We start from the raw sequence: 20,381 nt of genomic DNA on the forward strand, positions 1-20,381 counted from the left end.
GGGTAACATATTAGCGTGAATAGAGGATTGGCTAACTAACAGAAAGTTGGGATAAATGGGTCATTCTCAGGTTGGCAAACTGTAACTAGTGGGGTGCCGCAGGGATCAGAGCTGGGGCCTCAACTATTTACAATTTATATTAATGACTTGGATGAAGGGACCGAGTGTAATGCAGCCAAATTTGCTGATGATACAAAGATAGGTAGGAAAGCAAGTTGTGAGGAGGACGCAAATAATCTACAAAGGGATATAGATAGGCTCAGTGAGTGAGCAAAAATCTGGCAGATGGACTATAATTTGGTAAAATGTCAGGTTACCTCCTTTGGTAGGAAAACTAAAAAAGCAAATTATTTAAATGGAACAATTACAAAATGCTGTAGTACAGAGGGATGTGGGGGTTCTTTTACATGAAACTCAAAAGGTTAGCAGGTACAGTAAGTAATCAGGAAGGCAAATGGAATGCTGGCCTTTACTGCAAGGAGGATGGAGTGTAAAAGTAGGGAAGTCCTGCTACAACTGTACAGGGCATTGGTAAGACCACACCTGGAGTACTGCACACCGGTTTGGTCTGGACTTGTCTCCATTCCTGTGCCGAGGGGATTGCTACACCAGACGGGAAGGGCAATATTTGGGGACACTGATTCCCCACCAATTCCCACTGCCCTTCTTTCTGGTGGATAATGGAGGGGCCACTGTGTGTAATGTGCAAGTCAGTAAGAATTGTTAGCAAGCTCTTTGTAATTGGAGATTTTATTCAGTGGAAACTTTCACACAGTATTGTAGATTTTGAACCAAAGATCAATTGAGGATTAAAATAAAAGTTCATAATTTTATTACACACTAAATTTCTGTTGAGAGTCGCTGAATTAAGAGGAAAGATAACACACAGCGTTTCTTAAAATGGACATTGCAGCCCCGAGAACACCATCAGCAATATATCCAGAATATTAAAGTCCAGCCCAGTTATAGGGTTATCAGCAGAAACAAACCCCAAATGTCAGAATGGACATGGTTCAGTCGAGATGTGATTAACAGCAGCAATAACAGCAGATTCCAACCCCTGCAGTCACTTGTGAACTCGCTGGTGTGTCAGCAGGTTGTATGACCGAGCGAATCGCTTCCCACACTCAGAGCAGGTGAACGGCCTCTCCCCAGTGTGAACTCGCTGGTGTGTCAGCAGGGTGGATGACTGAGTGAATCGCTTCCCACACTCAGAGCAGGTGAACGGCCTCTCCCCAGTGTGAAATTGCTGGTGTCTCATCAGGTTGGATGACTGAGTGAATCGCTTCCCACACTCAGAGCAGGTGAATGGCCTCTCCCCAGTGTGAACTCGCTGGTGAGCTACAAGCTGGGATGAACAAGTGAATCCCTTTCCACACTCAGAGCAGGTGAATGGTCTCTCCCCAGTGTGAACTCGCTGGTGTTTCAGCAGTTCGCATGACTGAGTGAATCCCTTCCCACACTCAGAGCAGGTGAACGGCCTCTCCCCAGTGTGAACTCGCTGGTGAGTTACAAGGTGCGATGATGTAATGAATCCCTTCCCACATTCAGAGCAGGTGAATGGCCTCTCCCCAGTGTGAACTCGCTGGTGAGTTACAAGGTTGGATGAATCAGTGAAACCCTTCCCACACTCAGAGCAGGTGAATGGCCTCTCCCCAGTGTGAACTCGCTGGTGAGTTACAAGTTGGGATGACCGAGTGAATCCTTTCCCACACACAAGGCAGGTGAACGGCCTCTCCCCAGTGTAATTGCGTCGATGAATTTCCAGCTCAGACGGTGATCTGAATACCTTCCCACAATCACCACATTTCCACGGTTTCTCCATGGTGCGGGTATCCTTGTGACTCTCCATGGTTGGACAATCAGTTGAAGCCTCGCCCACGCACACATTTACAGTTTCTCCATCGTTTGAATGGTGCGATGTTTTTTCAGGCTGTGTAACTGGTTAAAGCTCTTTCCACAGGCAGTGCACTGGAACATTCACTCGAGTGTGTTAGTCTCGATACTTTCCAGTCACACAGATATTTGAAATCTATTCCCACAGACAGAACAGACAAGCATTTCTCCTTCCACTTTCAAAGCCCAATGATATTCAGGTCCTGATGAAATGATTGACTCCGTCAGATCTTGACACGATGTATGGTCTGAAAATCTCCCCTCCTGTAAAAGGAGATAACAAAACTCATCACTGTCAGTACAAGACAGAAATTCAGAATAGACAAATCTAGTTTCCATGGAACTTTCTTTCCTCTCTTGTTCTTCCAAAGCTGTAAATCCCTGTCCCACACATTGATCCTCCTGCTGTGCTGAAATCCAAACCCATCACACATTTCGGAAGGAAAAGGAGGTGGGCTAGCACTGTTAATAAAGGATGGGATCAGTGCATTACTGAGAAACGATATTGGCTCAGAGGATCAAGATGTTGAAACAGTTTGGGTGGAGATAAGGAATAATAAGGGGAAAAAGTTGCCGGTGTGCTTAGTCCATAGGCCCCCTAACAGTAGCTACACTGTTGGTCGGAATATAAATCAAGAAATAATGGAAGCTTGTAATAAAGGAATGGCAATAATTATGGGTGATTTTAACCTTCATATTGATTGGACGAAGCAAATTGGTCAGGGAAGCCTTGAGGAAGAGTGAATCCGGGATAGTTTCCTTGAACAGTACATTGCGGAACCAACCAGGGAGTGAGCTATCTTAGAACTAGTACTGTGTAATGAGGCAGGATTAATAAATGATCTCGTAGTAAAAGATTCTCGAGGAATGAGTGACCATAATATGTTGAATTTCAAATTCAGTTGGAGGGTGAGAAAGTTGGTTCTCAAACCAGGGTCCGAAGCTTAAATAAAGGGGACTACAAAGGTATGAGAGCAGAGTTGGCTAAAGTGGACGAGGAAAATAGACTAAAGAATGGGACGATTGGTGAGCAATGGCAGACATTTAAGGAGATATTTCATAACTCGCAACTAAAATATATCCCAATGAGAAGGAAAGACTGCAAGAGAAGGGATAACCATCCGTGGCTAACTAAGCAAATAAGGGATGGTATTAAATTGGAGAACAGGGAAATGGCAGCGACGTTGAACAAATATTTTGTATCAGTCTTCACGCCAGAAGACATTAAATACATCCCAATAGTGGATAATCAAAGGACTATAGGTAGGGAGGAACTTAATACAATCACCATCACCAACAGTATTAGATAAAATAATGGGACGAAAGGTGAACAAGTCCCTTGGACCTGACGCCTTACATCCTGGGGTCTTAAGAGAAGTGGCTCCAGAGATAGTGGATGAATTGGTTGTAATCTACCAAAATTCCCTGGATTCTGCCGCGGTCCCAGCAGATTGGAAAACCACAAATGTAACACCCCTATTTAAAAAAGGAGGCAGACAAAAGCAAGAAACTATAGACCAGTTAGCCTAAGATCTGTCATTGGGAAAATGCTGGAGTCCATTATTAAGGAAGCAGTAGCGGGACATTTGGAAAAGCAAGATTCAATCAAGCAGAGTCAGCATGGTTTTATGAAAGGGAAATCATGTTTGACAAATTTGCTGGAGTTCTTTGAGGATATAACGAGCAGGGTGGATAAGGGGGAACCAGTGGATGTGGTGTATTTGGATTTCTAGAAGGCCTTCGATAAGGGGCCACGTAAAAGGTTACTGCACAAGATAAAAGCTCACTGCACAAGATAAAAGCTCATGGGGTTGGGGGCAATATATTAGCATGGATAGAGGATTGGCTAACTGACAGAAAACGGAGTCCGGATAAATGGGTCATTTTCCGATTGGCAAACAGTAACTAGTGGGGTGCCGCAGGGATCAGTGCTAGGCCCCAACTATTTACAATCTATATTAATGACTTGGATGAAGGGACCGAGTGTAATATAGCCAAGTTGCTGATGATACAAAGATGGGTGGATCAGCAAATTGTGAAGCGGACACAAAAATCTGCAAAGGGATATAGACAGGCTAAGTGAGTGGGCAAAAATTTGGCAGATGGAGTATAATGTGGGAAAATGTGAGGTTATCCACCTTGGCAGAAATAATAGAAAAGCAAATTATAATTTAAATGGAGAAAAATTGCAAAGTGCTGCAGTACAGAGAAACCTGGAATTCCTTGTGCATGAAACATAAAAAGATAGTATGAAGGTACAGCAAGTAACCAGGAAGGCAAATGGAATGTTGATGTTTATTGCAAGGGGGATAGAGTATAAAAGCAAAGAAGTCCTGCACCAAGTGTACAGAGTATTGGTGAGGCCACACCTGGAGTACTACTTACAGTTTTGGCCTCCGTATTTAAGGAAGGATATCCTTGCATTGGAGGCTGTTCATAGAAGGTTCACTACATTAATTCCGGAGATGAGGCGGTTGAATTATGAACATAGGTTGAGCCTATACACATTGGAGTTTAGAAGAATGAGGGGTGATCTTATCGAAACGTATAAGATAATGAGGGGGCTTGACAAGGCGGATGCAGAGAGGATGTTTCCACTCACAGGGGAAACTAAAACTAGGGGACACAGTCTCAGAATAAGGGCCGCCTATTTAAAACTGAGATGAGGTGGCGTTTATTCTCTCAGAGGGTTGTAAATCTGTGTAATTCTGTGCCCCAGAGAGCTGTGGAGGCTGGGTAATTGAATATATTTAAGGTGGAGATAGACACATTTTTGAGCAATAAGGGAGTAAAGGGTTATGGAGAGCAGGCAGGGAAGTGGAGTTGAGTCCATCATCAGATCAGCCATGATCTTATTGAACAGCTGAGCAGGCTCGAGGGGCCAAATGGTCTACACCTGCTCCTATTTCTTAAATTCTGGAGTGTTTCTCCTCCACTACCAGTTTTCACCACCAATTCTGGCTGTGTTCAGTTGTACACTCACTGGACCCCCTCCCTCTCCTCCCCTGAAGGTGCTGACTCTGGTTGGGTTCAGTTCTACACACACTGGTTCCCCTTCCTCTCCTCCCCTGAAGGTACTGACTCTGGCTGGGTTCAGTTCTACACACACTGGTTCCCCTCCCTCTCCTCCCTTCCCCTCCCCTGAAGGTGCTGACTCTGGCTGGGTTCAGTTCTACACACACTGGTTCCCCTCCCTCTCCTCCCCTCCCCTCCCCTCCCCTCCCCTGAAGGTGCTGACTCTGGCTGGGATCCTGAAACCCCGCCGACACATTGTTCTTTCACAAAGATGGCCACGCATGCGCTCTACTGCTCGGTGAATCACGATGGCGGCGCAGAAACCTGCAGCTGTCCTTTACAAAGATGGCGACCGTCAGTTTGGGCCTGTTACCGCGAAAACGCCCCAGAGCTGCAAATTCGAGACCTGTTGTTTCTTAGTCCGGGTTGGCGACCTGCAGCAGGTGTTTATAAAGCCCACCTGTCGAGCACGTTACTTCCCTGCGCCCGCTGATTCAAATTCGACTTCAAACTACATGTCAGACCTCCGCCCGCTCACAGCCCGCGTCCCCTCTGATCAAAGTTACACTGCGCATGCTCCACATACAGCCTACGCCTGCGCACTGGGCTCCCCCAGTGAGACGACCTCCTGACGTCACAGAAAGGCGGCGATGTTTAAAATAGAAAAGCAACCTGGCATTTGTTGATTTTATAATAAAATGCTAAAACGGAGAATGGTATCATGAAAATAAATTGACTGCTGCAAACTTTTCATGAATTAATCGCGGTTTTTAAAGGTCTCTCCACAGTTGCCAGGGGCGACGCGTCAGGTTCGCCAGCCGCCGAGCGGACGTGACGCACAGACGCCGGAGGTGGGGTTTGCCAGGGGCGACAGCGAGGCTGAGCCGGGGGACAACGTCGTAGCGGGAGAGAGGCGCCTCTGTGGGTTCCGCTGGTGGGCGGGGCCACAGGGGGAGGGGCTACAGGAGGAGGGGTTACAGGGGGAGTGGGATAGAAGGGAGGGGTTACAGGAGGAGTGGTTACAGGGGGAGGGGGATGGAGGGGAGGGGTTACAGGGGGAGGGGTTTCAGGGCCGGGCTATAGGGGGAGGGGCTACAGGAGGAGGGGTTACGGGGAGGAGCTACAGGGGCGAGGCCACAGGGGGAGGGGGATAGAGGGGGAGGGGTGACAGGGATGCAACTCCTTGTTAATACCATCCCCTTCAGTCCCAACCCCGCCCCCATTTCGAGCCCAGTATAGCATGGTGCTGACCGACCTGGGGAGGCCTCACAGTTTCACTTCTGGTCTGTGCTGAGTTAAGGGGCGAAGGCCGCAATTAGCAGAGACCGGTTGGGCCGAATGGCCTGTTTCTGTGCTGTGCCATGTTGTGAGAGGGCGGGTAAATGGAGCTGAGTGCGCGCTCTGATTGCGGGATCTTTCTATGCTTGCAATCAGAACAATAAAAAGCGGGACAGATCGAGGCCGCGGGCTACAGGATGGATCGGAGGTTCCGTCCCACTCCTGCCTCCGCCTGGCAGAAAGGTCACCACCCCTGACCAAACAAAGGTTTGCCCGCTCGGGTCACCCTGACCCCGCCCCCTCAGCCCAGCAAGACAGCAACGCACGTACTGGCGGAGGGGAAGGAGAGGGTACGCCTGGAACCTGTCCACACAGCGCTCGCAGGGAAGGCCCAGCCTCCATCCCCGACCCAGTGCTGAATTAGCCTGATCTTGGCTAGTATGCAGGAATAGGGACATGATTGGAGCTTGATGTCCCTGCGCTGGGGGGGCAGGGGTTTGAAAATCAGCCAGGATCGCAGCTCCTACTCGCTATCCAACGGTCGAATAATTCAAGAGCAGGGAGGTTATGCTTGAACTGTGTAAAACACTAGTTAAGCCACAGCTAGAATACTGCGCTCAGTTCTGGTCACCACATTACAGGAAAGATGTGATTGCACTGGAGAGGGTACAGAGGAGATTTAAGCGGACGTTGCCTGGACTGGAGAATTTTAGCTATGAGGAATGATTGGATAGGCTGGGTTTGCTTTCTTTGTAACAAAGGAGGCTGAGGGGAGACTTTTCTGCGGTGTATAAAATTAAGAGGGGCCTCGATAGAGTGAATAGGATGGAGCTATTTCCCTTAGCAGAGGGGTCAACAACCATTCGGCATAGATTTACAGTAATTGGTATGAGGGTTAGAGGGGATTTGCAGGGAAATTTCTTCACCCAGCAGGTGGAGGGGGTCTGGAACTCACTGCCTGAAAGGGTGGTAGAGGCAGAAACCCTCACCACATTTAAAAAATGCTTGGATGTGCACTTGAAGTCCCGTAACCTACAGGGCTACGGACCAAGAGTTGAAAAATGACATTTAGCTGAATAGCTCTTTGTCGGCCTGCGTGAACACGATGTGGCAAAATTAATTCCTTCTATGTTGTAAATTTCTATGATTCTATGACCCTTGAGGGGGTAAGCGTGAATGGACCATTTGCATAGAGCCTGCACACGGGAGAGGCAGTGTTTAGGGTTAGTTGTGAAGCCCCTCACAGCCGAATAGCTCATCAGCAAAACCCTACATCTCAGTGTGGGGGTCATTGTCTCGATAAGGAGATCTTGGAGCATTATTGGAGAACACCGGGAGTTAGTTGAAGGAAGACATGTATTGCTGACTCCTCTGTGACACCAGTCTCTATCTGATCTTTTACAGATATCAGGCTCGATGTCACTCCCATTTCCTTGTGCCCAGCCCAGGCTCACAGCCAGTAGAGGGTTCCCCCAACATCTGGGGTGAGTTCACCTCAGTCACCAAGTAAGTAAATACCGACACACTCCCCAGGGACTCCCTGTAAAGACCAACACACTCCACAGGAACTCCCTGGAAATACTGACACACTCCCGGGGACTCCCTGTGATACTTACACACTCCCCGGGGACACCCTGCAAAAACTGGCACATTCCCAGGGACCCACTGAAAATACCGACATACCCCTTGGGACCCCGTGTAAACACAGACACTCCCATGGACCCCCTGTTTATACAGACACTCTTGTGGGGACCTCCTGTAAACACTGACACACTCCCCGGGGACCCCTTGTAAACACTGACACACTCCCAGGGAACCCCTGTAAATACAGACACACGATTGGCGGTCCTTGCAAATATGGGCACACTCACTTGGATCCCCTGTTATTACTGACCCACTCCTGGGTTCTCGCTGTAAACACTGACACACTGCCGGGAACTCTCACTAAAAACTGACACACTCCCGGGGATCCCCTGTAAATACAGACAAACTCCCTGGGACACCCCTTGTAGACACTGATACATTCCTTGAGGATCCCCTGTATCGGTCCAAGTCAGCATGGATTTATGAAAAGGAAATCATGCTTGACAAACCTTCTAGAATTTTTTGAGGATGTAACTAGTAAAGTGGACAAGGGAGAACCAGTGGATGTGGTGTATTTGGACTTTCAAAAGGCTTTTGACAAGTTCCCACACAACAGATTAGTATGCAAAATTAAGGCACATGGTATTGGGGGTAATGTATTGATGTGGATAGAGAACTGGTTGGCAGACAGGAAGCAAAGAGTAGGAATAAATGGGTCCTTTTCAGAATGGCAGACAGTGACTAGTGGGGTGCCGCAGGGTTCAGTGCTGGGACCCCAGCTATTTACAATATACATTAAAGATTTAGACAAAGGAATTGAATGTAATATCTCCAGGTTTGCAGATGTCACTAAGCTGGGTGGCACTGCGGGCTTCGAGGAGGATGCTATGAGGCTGCAGGGGGACTTGGACAGGTTAGGTGAATGGGCAAATGCATGGCAGATGCAGTATAACGTAGATTGTGAGGTTATCCACTTTGGTTGCAAAAACAGGAAGGCAGATTATTATCGTAATGGTGACAGATTAGTAAAAGGGGAGGTGCAATGAGATCTGGGTGTCATGGTACATCAATCATTGAAGGTAGGCATGCAGTAGCAGCAGGCAGTAAAGAAGGCAAATGGCATACTGGCCTTCATAGCGAGGGGATTTGAGTATAGGAGCTAGGAGGTCTTACTGCAGTTGTACAGGGCCTTGGTGAGACCACACCTTGAGTATTGTGTGCAGTTTTGGTCTCCTAATCTGAGGAAGGACATTCTTGCTATTGAGGGAGTGCAGCGAAGGTTCACCAGACTGATTCCCGGGATGGCAGGACTGACATATAAGAAAGTCTGGATTGACTAGGCTTATATTCACTGGAATTTAGAAGAATGAGAGGGGATCTCATAGAAACTTATAACATTCTGATGGGATTGGACATGTTAGTTGCAGGAAGAATATTCCCAATGTTGGGGAAGTCCAGAACCAGAGGTCACAGTCTAAGGATAAGGTGTAAGCCATTTTGGACCAAGATGAGGAGAAACTTCTTCACTCAGAGAATTGTGAACCTGTGGAATTCTCTACCACGGAATGTTGTTGAGGCCAGTTCATTAGATATATTCCCTTTAATAAATCCATGCTGACTTGGACCGATCCTGTCACTACTTTCCAAATGCGCTGCTATTACATCTTTAATGATTGATTCCAACAATTTTCCCCGCCACCGATGTCATGCTAACCGGTCTAAAGTTCCTTGTTTTCTCTCCCGCCTTTTTGGAACTGTTCCAGAGTCTATAGAATGTTGAAAATGACCACCAATGCATCCACTATTTCTAGGGCCACTTCTTTAAATACTCTGGGATGCAGACTATCAGGCCCTGGGGATTTATCAGTCTGACGCACTCTCGGGGATCCCCTGTAAATATTGACACACTTTCGGGGACCACCTTTTAATACTGACATACTCCCAGGGATCCAATCATTTGACAGCGAGCATTCCTTACCGGAAAAACATCGACTTTTCCTGATCAGGTGATCTAGCCATTCCTCCAAGATCAATAAGCTTCTTGAAACGTTCAGATTAAGCATTCGATGATTTATTGAGCGTACAGATCATGCAGTAGCACTTCAAAATACACTCAAAATACACACCCAATGGTCAGGAGCTCAAAGGCATTACAGTTCTGGGCTCAGTATTCAGACCCTACAAACCCTTGTAATCCAAATCCTCATTCTCATCTGCCACTTTCTAAGCTGCAGGTTTCCTTGTCCAAATGTCCATCACTGGAAGCTACAACTGTCCTGACCATGTTGTGCTCACCTCTGCAGGTCTCCACCTTTGGCTTTCCACTTCCTCCGGAATAAAACTCCGTATCAGGAGAATCTCACTGGACCCGCCCCTTACCAACTTTGGTTAATAAAGCTGGTGCCCTTGCTTATTTACACTGGGCTCATGAGCTCGGTATAACTCCTTTACATCATCGTCTTATCCAACTAATTCTTCCCACTCTAGAGAAACCCTAATTAAAATGATGATATCTACCCAGAGGTTCTCCTTTTGCCAGGACTATCTGTTGCCCTTGCACCCATTATCAGCGCTGATAGCTCCCTGAAGCTCAGAAGCCTCTGCACAATGGTAGGTCTTTCCTGACATTCCCTCATTGAGCAGGAGGTCACCTCATGTTGAAACAGGCCAGAGCTAGGTGGTCAGTCTCAGTTCAGCAATCCAGTGGTCACTACTTAAAAATGTGATGGTATTTCCCACAGCAAATGCTCAAAGCTCCCACGCCCTTGCAGTGTGAAGAGGAATCAATCGCGATACAAGAATAGCACACGTCTAGTTGGAGATTAACCCTTTGCTGAACGTTTTCTTGGGTTAAACAAGGCGACGGTGAGGCAGAGCCAGAATTGTGCGAGACTGTCACACACATGGAGACGGGATCACGGGCACTGGCTGACACGCTCGGTCACTTTCATTCTAGCGGAGAGCCCACATCCGAGCAGTCAACATCCTCCGGTTTCAAATCAAATTCCTTGTTAGGACATTGTCCCTGAAACATCTTCTTCAGCTGCATCGCAGACAGGATAAAGGATGAGTGTTGGAGCAAGGATGGGAGAGAGCGAGACATAGAGAGATCGAGACAGAGAGGAAACAAGACAGAGAGAGCAAGACAGAGAGAGAGAGAGAGAGACAGACAGACAGACAGACAGAGAGAGAGAGCGAGACAGACAGAGAGAGAGAGAGGGAGACAGACAGAGAGAGAGAGCGAGACAGAGAGGGCAAGACAGAGAAAGAGAGAGAGAGAGAGAGTGAGAGAGAGAGTGAGACAGAGAGAGTGAGACAAAGAGACAGAGAGAGAGAGACAGAGACAATGAGAGAGAGACAGGCAGTCAATGAGAGATGGAGACAATGAGAGAGAGAGTGAGTCAATGAGAAAGGGAGAAAGACAGAGATATAATCAGTGACTAAAGGCGGACAAGTCCCTTGGACCTGATGCCTTACATGCTAGGGTCTTTAGAGAAGTGGCTGCAGAGATAGTGGATGGATTGGTTGTAATCTACCAAAATTCCATGGATTCTGCCGCAGTCCCAGCAGATTGGAAAACTGCAAATGTAATGCCTCTATTTAAAAAAGGAGGCAGAAAAAAAGCAGGAAACTATAGACCAGTTAGCCTAACATCCGTCGTTGGGAAAATGCTGGAGTCCATTATTAAGGAAGCAGTAGCGGGACATTTGGAAAAGTATAATTCAATCAAGCAGAGTCAGCATGGTTTTATGAAAGGGAAATCATGTTTGATAAATTTGCTGGAGTTCTTTGAGGATGTAAGGAGCAGGGTGGATAAGGGGGAAACCAGTGGATGTGATGTATTTGGATTTCCAGAAGGCATTCGCTAAGGTGCCACATAAAAGTTTACTGCACAAGAGAAAAGCTCACAGGGTTGGGGGTAATATATTCGCATTGATAGACGATTGGTTAACTATCAGAAAACAGAATCGGGATAAATGGGTCATTTTCTGGTTGGCAAGCAGTGACAAGTGGGGTGCCGCAGGGATCGGTGCTGAGTCCTCAACTATTTACAATCTATATTAATAACTTTGATGAAGGGACCGAGTATAATGTAGCCAAGTTTGCTGATGATAAAAAGATGGGTGGGAAAGCAAATTGTGAGGAGGACACAAAAAATTTGTAAAGGGATATAGACAGGCTAAGTGATTGGGCAAAAATTTGGCAGATGGAGTATAACATGAGAACATGTGAGGTTATCCACTTTGGCAGAAATAATAGAAAAGCAAATTATAATTTAAATGGAGAAAATTGCAAAGTGCTGCAGTACAGAGAGACCTGGGGGTCCTTGTGCATGAAACACAAAAAGTTAGTTTGATGGTACAGCAAGTAATGAGGGAGGCAAATGGAATGTTGGCCTTTATTGCAAGGGAATAAAAGCAGAGAAGTCCTGCTACAACTGTACAGGGTATTGGTGAGGCCACACCTGGAGTATTGCGTACAGTTTTGGCCTCCGTATTTAAGGAAGGATATACTTACATTGGCAGCTGTTCAGAGAAGGTTCACTAGGTTGATTCCGGAGATGAAGGTTTGACTTATCAGGATAGGTTGAGTAGGTTGAGACTATACACATTGGAGTTCAGAAGAATGAGAAGTGATCTTATTGAAACATAAGATAATGAGGGGGCTCGACAAGGTGGGTGCAGAGAGGATCTTCCCACATAAGGGAAACTAAAACTAGGGGACATAGTCTTAGAATAAGGGGCTGCCCATTTAAATCTGAGATGAGGAGAAATTTTTTCTCTCAGAGGGTTGTAAATCTGTGGAATTCTCTGCCCCAGAGAGCTGTGGAGGCTGGGCCATTGAATAAATTTAAGGTGGAGATTGACAGATATTATAGCGATAAGGGAAGAAAGGGATATGGGGAGCGGGCAGGGAAGTGGAGCTGAGTCCATGATCAGATCAGCCATGATCTTATTAAATGGTGGAGCAGGCTCGAGGGGCCAAGTAGCCTACTCTTGCTCCTATTGCTTGTGTTTCTTGTATCTGGTTCGAGGGGCTAAAGGCATCATCCTGTCCCTATCAAACAGGGTCAATAGGCTGAATGAGCTACTGCTGATCCCATGTTACAAGCTCGATGGGCTGAATGGTCTTGGTTTCTTCCTGTGTGGCACATGGGAGTGGCTGAATGGCTGACTCCTGTTCCCATAACACTGCTTCGAGGAGCTGATTGGCGTGCTCCTCTTCCTATGTGTCAGGCTCAGGGGATGCATGGCTTTCTCCTGTTTTTTTATTTGTTCACGGGATGTGGGCGTCGCTGGCAAGGTCAGCATTTATTGCCGATCACTAATTGCCCTTGAGAAGATGGTGGTGAGCCACCTTCTTGAACCGCAGCAGTCTGTGTGGTGATTGTACTCCCACAGTGCTGTTAGGGAGGGAGTTCCAGGATTTTGACCCAGCAACAATGAAGGAATGGCGATATGCTTCCAAATCAGGATGGTGTGTGACTTGGAGGGGAACATGGAGCTGTGCTCAGGCATTTATTTGCGTATCGATGTTTTAACCAATTTATTATCAAAAGTTAATTGGGCCAGTGTCCATATATGGTCTTCAACAAAATTACCTTGTTTAATTGGTTCTCGTGGTCAAAATACCATTGGCATTCAAAACCAGAGCTAGCATGTGGCCACTCCTGTCTCCAGTAATTTCCCCATCAATGCCTGCTTGTCCATGTTATCTTGTTTATAAATTTGTTCATCTCCTCGGAACCTGTCTTATTTAGGCTCCTGTATTCAAACTGTTAGCTTTGATGAAGCTGACTCCAATTAATACTTTGTTATTATAATAATGTGAGCTTGGCTCTCAGCTTGTGTTAGTTTGTTATTTGAAACTAGTTAAAACTGAGTTCTGCATACATTCAAGAAGCGCCTAACATTCCAATGCCCACAGATAATCATGGGTAAGATTAATTTGGTCAATGACTAAAAATTGAATATTTATTTATGAATCTCTAATACCAATGTTTTGTACAATTCTAAGATCCCTTTGTTCCTCGACACTTCTCAGTATCCTACCATTTGATGTATATTCCCTTTCCTTGTTAGCCCTCCCCAAATGCGTTACCTCACACTTCTCTGGATTAAATTCCATTTGCCACTGTTCTGCCCACCTGCCCAGTTGATTGATATCTTCTTGCTGTCCACAGCTTTCTTCTTCATTATCAACCACACAGCCGATTTTAGTGTCACCTGCAAACTTCTTAATCATACCCCCTATATTCAAGTCTAGATCATTGATGTATATCACAAAAAGCAAGGATCCTAGTACTGAGCCCTGCAGAACCCCACTAGAAACATCCTTCCAGTCGCAAAAACATCCATCAACCATTATCCTTTGCTCCCTGCCTCTGAGCCAATTTTGGATCCAATTTGCCACTTTGCACTGGATTCCATGGGCTTTTACTGTTGTGACCAGTCTGCCATGTGGGACCTTTTTAAAAGCTTTGCTAAAATCCATATACACTATATCATACGCTTTACCTTCATCGGCACTCCTGGTGACCTCCTCAAAAAATTCAATCAAGCTAGTCAGACATGACTTCCCCTTAACAAATCCATGCTGACTGTCCTTGATTAATCCGTGTCTTTCTAAGTGAAGATTTATCCCGTCCCTCAGGATTTTGCTGGGTTAAAAACTCTGCCATTGAAAGGCCACATTAGTGAATTGAACAGGATTTACTGTGATTGCACTGAGCACTGAACCATGTTCATTCTGGCAGTTATGGTTTGTTTCTACTGATCTTAATAACCCAAAATACTAGACTGATGATTAATATTCTGTATAAATGTTGAATGTGTTCCAAATACATAGTGCGGTAAAAATATTTGATTTCTCCATGATAAGAGGAGACTAATTGATGTTCTGTTACCAACTGTTACATTTTGGGCCTTTTCTTACTCTACATTATTTCAGTTCTCCTCTCGTTCGCCTTCAACCATATCAAATCCCAAGCCTGTTCTGTTTGAGAACACGGCTTGTAGGAGACATAGTCTGAACTGTTATGTCTCACTTTACACTCATCTGAAATTCCTTTATAGTACCTTCTTGTATCAGATTTGAAATCTGTTATTATCTGTATCATTTAACACTTTTTGTATCCGGATTTGTAAAAGTTCTCCACACATATTGCATGTAATTGCCTTTGAAATGTGTGATATTTGTCATTCTCATTACTAATTTTGAAGGTTTCGTTGGTTTAATCTCTTGTTACTAACATACATTGCACTATTTCTTTAAACATGATAATTGGTTCAAACATTTCCTTTATCAGGTCTTTGGCTCAATTGAGCCCTGTCAATAATCCTTGGTTGGGGATAGGATTAGTGTTCAGTGGCTGGGGTTAAGGATGGGTTTTGAGGCTGGTGTCAGAAGCTGGGGTTCGGGTTACAATGTTAGGCTTATGAGATAGTGATTAGAATTACAAACCACTATTAACAACGCCTGTGTCACTAGATGCCTCCTTTTTCATTTGTTGTTTTTTAACCTCATACAGGTAAATCGCAAAACAACCTTATGAATTGTTCATTCGAGGAATCTTCGTTCTGGCCTGAGTCCGATCTGCTGCCTTTTTTCACACCTCTACATTTCCCACAGAAAAGACATCAGGAACAGGAGGGGAAAGAATGTTTTATAGAATCCAGAATTGTCTGTTCTGAATTTCCATCCTGTATTTAAAGTAACAACTTTTGTAACCACCATTTGCAGGGTATTAGAAGGGGAGGATCTGCAGCAGGGAAGCTCAAAACAAACATTACGTCAAAATTTGACAGATTCAACCTGAAGAATCAATAGTGTAAATGTGGGGACTGGATCCGGATTCAGTTGCCCGTCTGAGGTGATAACACATCAGGGAGAGGCCGTTTATCAGCTGAGTGTGGAAAGAGATTCACTCGCTCATCTCACCAAATGACACTCTGGCATGTTCATAATGAGCAGAATCCATTCACTGCTCTGTACGTGGAAAACGATGCAATCGACTACACCCATTTGCTGACACACCAACAGAGTCACACCGGGAAGAGACCGTTTAGATATTTCACATGTGGGAAGGTAGTCACTCCGTTGTCCCAACTGTTTACACTCCAGATTATCCACATTGAGAACATTTGCTTTAAATACTCTGTGTGAGAAAAACTTTCAAAGTTCAAAGCAGCTGATGCACGATCACCGCACTGATACTGGAGAGAAGCTGTTTCAATATCCACTGTATGGAAATAAATTCACCCCACCTGCTGAGACGCTAGTGGCTGGAGGGGTTATTAATCACATCCAGAACTGACCCGTGGCAGAGTGCCCGTTCACTTGGGGTTTTTTGTGTATGATTTATAAATTTTCACTCAATCAGATCACAGAAAATCAATTCCCATTCACTAACTGGGGTTTTCAATGGCGGGACTGTGACCCGGCATAGCCCGCGGGGTAGAATGTGCCCTATTCGCACTGCACAGGCACAGGACCAGGTGGTTTTTGGAGCATGCCGGACGAAGAATGGAAACGGGAAGAGCCGGAGACGCAGGTGAGTAGCTCACACGGCGGTTATGCTTCATGAAGACCTGGTACAGGCCGCAAACTCTGACTAAGAACTTCCAGGTCCCGCGTTAGCAGCTCCGGGGATTTATTCCTGGTGACAGGCCCAGGCTGACGGCCGCCATCTTTGTAAAGCACAGCGGAAGGTTTCTGCACCACCATCGTGATGCACTGAGTAGCAGAGCGCATATGCGGCCATGTTTGTACAGGGACCATTAGTAGGCAGGGCTTCAGCGTCCCAGTGAATGTGGAACTGAACCGAGCCACCGTTCGGGGAGGAAAGAGAAGGAAACCAGTGAGTATAGAACTGAAATTCACTGCCACTTCTCTTCCAGTTAATTCACTGGCACTTCTCTTCTAGTTGCTTAGTGTAATTTCAGGGGTGGAAGTGAGGGGAACCAGTGAGTGTAGAACTGAACCCAGCCAGAGTCAATACCTTCACGGGAGGAGAGGGAGGGGATTCAGTTCATGCAGAATTGAAGCCAGCCAAGGTTAGCATTTCCAGGGGAGAGAGGGAGGGAACCAGTGAGTGTAGAACTGCACCCAGCCAGAGTCAGCAATTTCAGGGGTGGACAGTGAGGGGAACCAGTGAGTGTAGAACGGAACCCAGCCAGAGTCAGCATCTTCAGGGGTGGAGAGTTAGGGGAACCAGTGATTGTAGCACTGAACCCAGCCAGAGTTGGTGCAGGATAAACAGTCTTGAGCTGTGCGATGTGTTTGGATTTCAGCACAGGGAGGAGGGACAATGTGTGGGATGGTGATTTACAGGTTTAGAGAAACAGGAAAGAATGATACATAGAAATTAGAATGGTCTGTTCTGAATTTCTGTCCTTTACTTACAGTGATGAGTTTTGTCATCTCCTTTTACAAAGTATTAGAAGGGGAGATTTACAGACGGGAAACTCAAACCAAACATCACATCAAGATCTGACAGAGTCTCTCGATTCCTCAGGACCTGAATTTTATCGGCCTTTGACTGTGGAAGGAGAATTGTTTGTTCTGTCTGTGGGAAAAGATTTCAAACATCATTGTGACTGGAAAAGCATTGCTACGCACACGCCCGACTGAGAGTGTTCCAGTGCACTGACTGAAAAGAGCTTTAACCAGTTACACAGCCTGAAAAACATCACACCATTCATAGCGGGGAGAAACCATACATGCGTTCTGTGTGTGGACGAGGCTTCAACTGATCGTCCAACCTGGAGGGACACAAGGACACCCGCACCATGGAGAATCCGTGGAAATGTGAGGACTATGGGAAGGGATTCAATTACCCATCTGAACTGGAAATTCATCAGCGCATTCACACTGGGGAGTGGCCGTTCACCTGCTCTGAGTGTGGGAAGGGATTCACTTGTTCATCCAACCTCCTGATACACGAGTGAGTTCACACTGGGAAGAGGCCGTTCATCTGTGCTGAGTGTGGGAAGGGATTCACTTGTTCATCCACCCTGTTGACACACCAGCGAGTTCACACTGGAGAGAGGCCATTCACCTGCTCTGAGTGTGGGAAGGAATTCACTAAATCATCCAATCTGCTGATACACCAGCGAGTTCACACTGGGGAGAAGCCGTTCACCTGCTTTGAGTGTGGGAAGGGATTCAATTCTTCATCCCACCTTCTAAATCACCAGCGAGTTCACACTGGGGAGAGACCGTGCACTTGCTCTGAGTGTGGGAAGGGATTCACTCAGTCATCTGACCTGCGGAAACACCAGCGAGTGCACACTGGGGAGAGGCCGTTCATATGCTCCGTGTGTGAGAAGGGATTCACTCAATCATCCCACCTGCTGAAACATCAGTGAGTTCACACCGGGAGAGGCTGTTCACCTGCTCTGAGTGTGGGAAGTTATTCACTCAGTTATCCAACCTGCTGATTCACCAGTGAATTCAGACTGGGGAGAAGTTATTTACCTGCTCTAAGTGTGGAAAGGGATTTGCTCAGTCACCCTACCTGCTGAGACACCAACAAGTTCACAAGTGATTGCAAGGGTTACATTCTGCTGTTATTGCTGCTGTTAATCTCATCCCGACTGAATCATCTTCATTCTGACAGTGGATTTTGTTTCTGCTGATATTAATAACCCCTGTAACTGGGCTGGAGTTTAATATTTTGATATTTCAAATAACAGTCTGTTGATATTTGATGTCTCCATGATGAGAGGAGACAAATTGTTGTCCTGTTACCGACTGCTCCATTTTGGGGCCTTTTCTCCTTCCTAACTAGATTATTTCAGTTCTCATACCTTTGGTTACTCTTATGGACAAGTTCCAGCTCCCCATACCTTCCAGTGTGCCTCTCCTAGCCTTGGTATCCAGGGAAGGTCTCAGTAACAAGCCTAGGATCACAAAACCCAGTTCTATCTGCACAGGAGAAAGTCTGTTATCTAACTCCTCGAATAGGCAAAATAGAGAATGATCCCAACTCTAAGAACATCTAGAATCTGTTGTAAATATCTTCCAAATCCTTACTGGTACAATCTGTCAATTGAAGTGAATGGAAGATGAGAGCAGTGAGGGAACTTGGATTTTTTCATCATAGAATGTTTAGATTCAAAATATTACATTAGGATAAGAAAAGACTAAAGACCAGTGGTTTGTGCTTGCCACAGGAAGGCCACAGTGTTTTTTATGTGCTTCTAACGTTGTTGATGTATGTTGAAGAAAATGTAGACTTGTGTCTCTGGACTATGCCATATCCAGAGACTACCATATTGGGTAATGCCCAATTATTGGGATCAATTATTATAAAATTGAATTGTTATAGAATGGAAAAATAGTGAAGTTATGCTAAGCTTACATCAAACCTTGGTTAGAACACAGAGGGTGCAAAGAAGATTTACAAGTATGATACCAGAAATGAGAGTGTATACCTATCAGGAAAGGATAGACAAGCTGGGTCTCTTTTCTCTTGAAAAAAGACGGCTGAGTGGTGACCTAATAGAGGGCTTTAACATTATGAATGATTTTGATAGACTAAATACAGAGAGAGTGTTTCCACTTATGGGAAAGAGCATAATTAGAGACCATCAATATAAGATAGTCACCAAGAAATCAAATAGGGAATTCAGAAGAAACTTCTTTACCCAGAGAGTAGTGAGAATGTGGAATTCACGAGCACAGGGAGTCGTTGAAGTGAATAGTATAGATGCATTTAAGGGGAGGCTAGACAAGCATATGAGGGAACAGGGAATAGAGGATTGTGCTGATAGAGTTAGATGAGGAAAGACAGGAGGAGGCTCGAGTGGAGTGTAAATGCCGGCATGAACTGGTTGGGCTGAATGGTATGTTTCTGTGCCGTATATCCTACGTAATCCTAAAGTAAAATACTGCAGATGCTGAAATCTGGAATAAAAACAAAATGCTGGCTATCTCAGCAGGTCAGGCAGCATCTGTGGCGAGAAAGCAGAGTCTCGGGTCGATGACCCTTCATCAGAACTGGAGAGTGTTTGGAAAGAACAGACTCTTAACAAGCACTGAAAGGAGGAGGGGAAGAAAGAAAAAAGGGAAGGCCTGTGATAGGTTGGAAAACAGGAGAGATTAGAGAAACAGAATGGATGATGGCCCAAATTCAAATGGCAATGCCAGGAGTTAGAAAAACACTAGTCAAGATAGGGTGTGAATGGCAGGATAATGACCAACTGCCATTAGAGACAAGGAGGACAAAAAGAAACAGGCTGAGCGGGGGGCAGGGGGCGGGGGGAGGGGTGGGTGCCCGGAAAGAAAGCCAAAGGTTGGCTCTGAAATTTTTGAACTCGATGTTGAGTCCAGAAGGCTGTAAAGTGCCTAAACGAAAGATGAGGTGCTGTTCCTCGAGTTTGCATTGAGCTTCATTGGAACAGTGTAGGAACCGAGTATTGAGAGGTCAGAGTGGGAATGGAGTGGAGAATTAAAGTGACAGGCGACCGGAAGCTTGGTCACACTTGCGGTCTGAACAGAGGTGCTCCGCAAAGCAGTCACCCAATCTACGCTGTAGGGAAGACCACATCGTGAGCAGCGAATACAGTACACTAAATTGAAAGAAGTGCAAGTAAATCGCTGTT

General features: G+C 45.8%; 1 protein-coding gene and 1 pseudogene across 1 annotated transcript in view; one reads left to right on the plus strand and one right to left on the minus strand.

Annotated features, from left to right (window-relative positions):
* Positions 1-752: 752 nt before the first annotated feature.
* Positions 753-20,381, minus strand: part of LOC139274078 (zinc finger protein 850-like) — a 56,505-nt gene continuing 36,876 nt past the window's right edge. The window contains exon 6 of the mRNA XM_070891128.1: positions 753-1,733. Within this exon, the coding sequence (XP_070747229.1) occupies positions 1,067-1,733 (667 nt within the window). The 3' untranslated portion in view covers positions 753-1,066. The remainder of the gene's footprint in view (positions 1,734-20,381) is intronic.
* Positions 17,565-19,777, plus strand: LOC139272869 (zinc finger protein 383-like; annotated as a pseudogene).

The sequence above is a fragment of the Pristiophorus japonicus genome, chromosome 9 (assembly GCF_044704955.1).
Source record: "Pristiophorus japonicus isolate sPriJap1 chromosome 9, sPriJap1.hap1, whole genome shotgun sequence".
Lineage (NCBI taxonomy): Eukaryota > Metazoa > Chordata > Chondrichthyes > Pristiophoridae > Pristiophorus > Pristiophorus japonicus.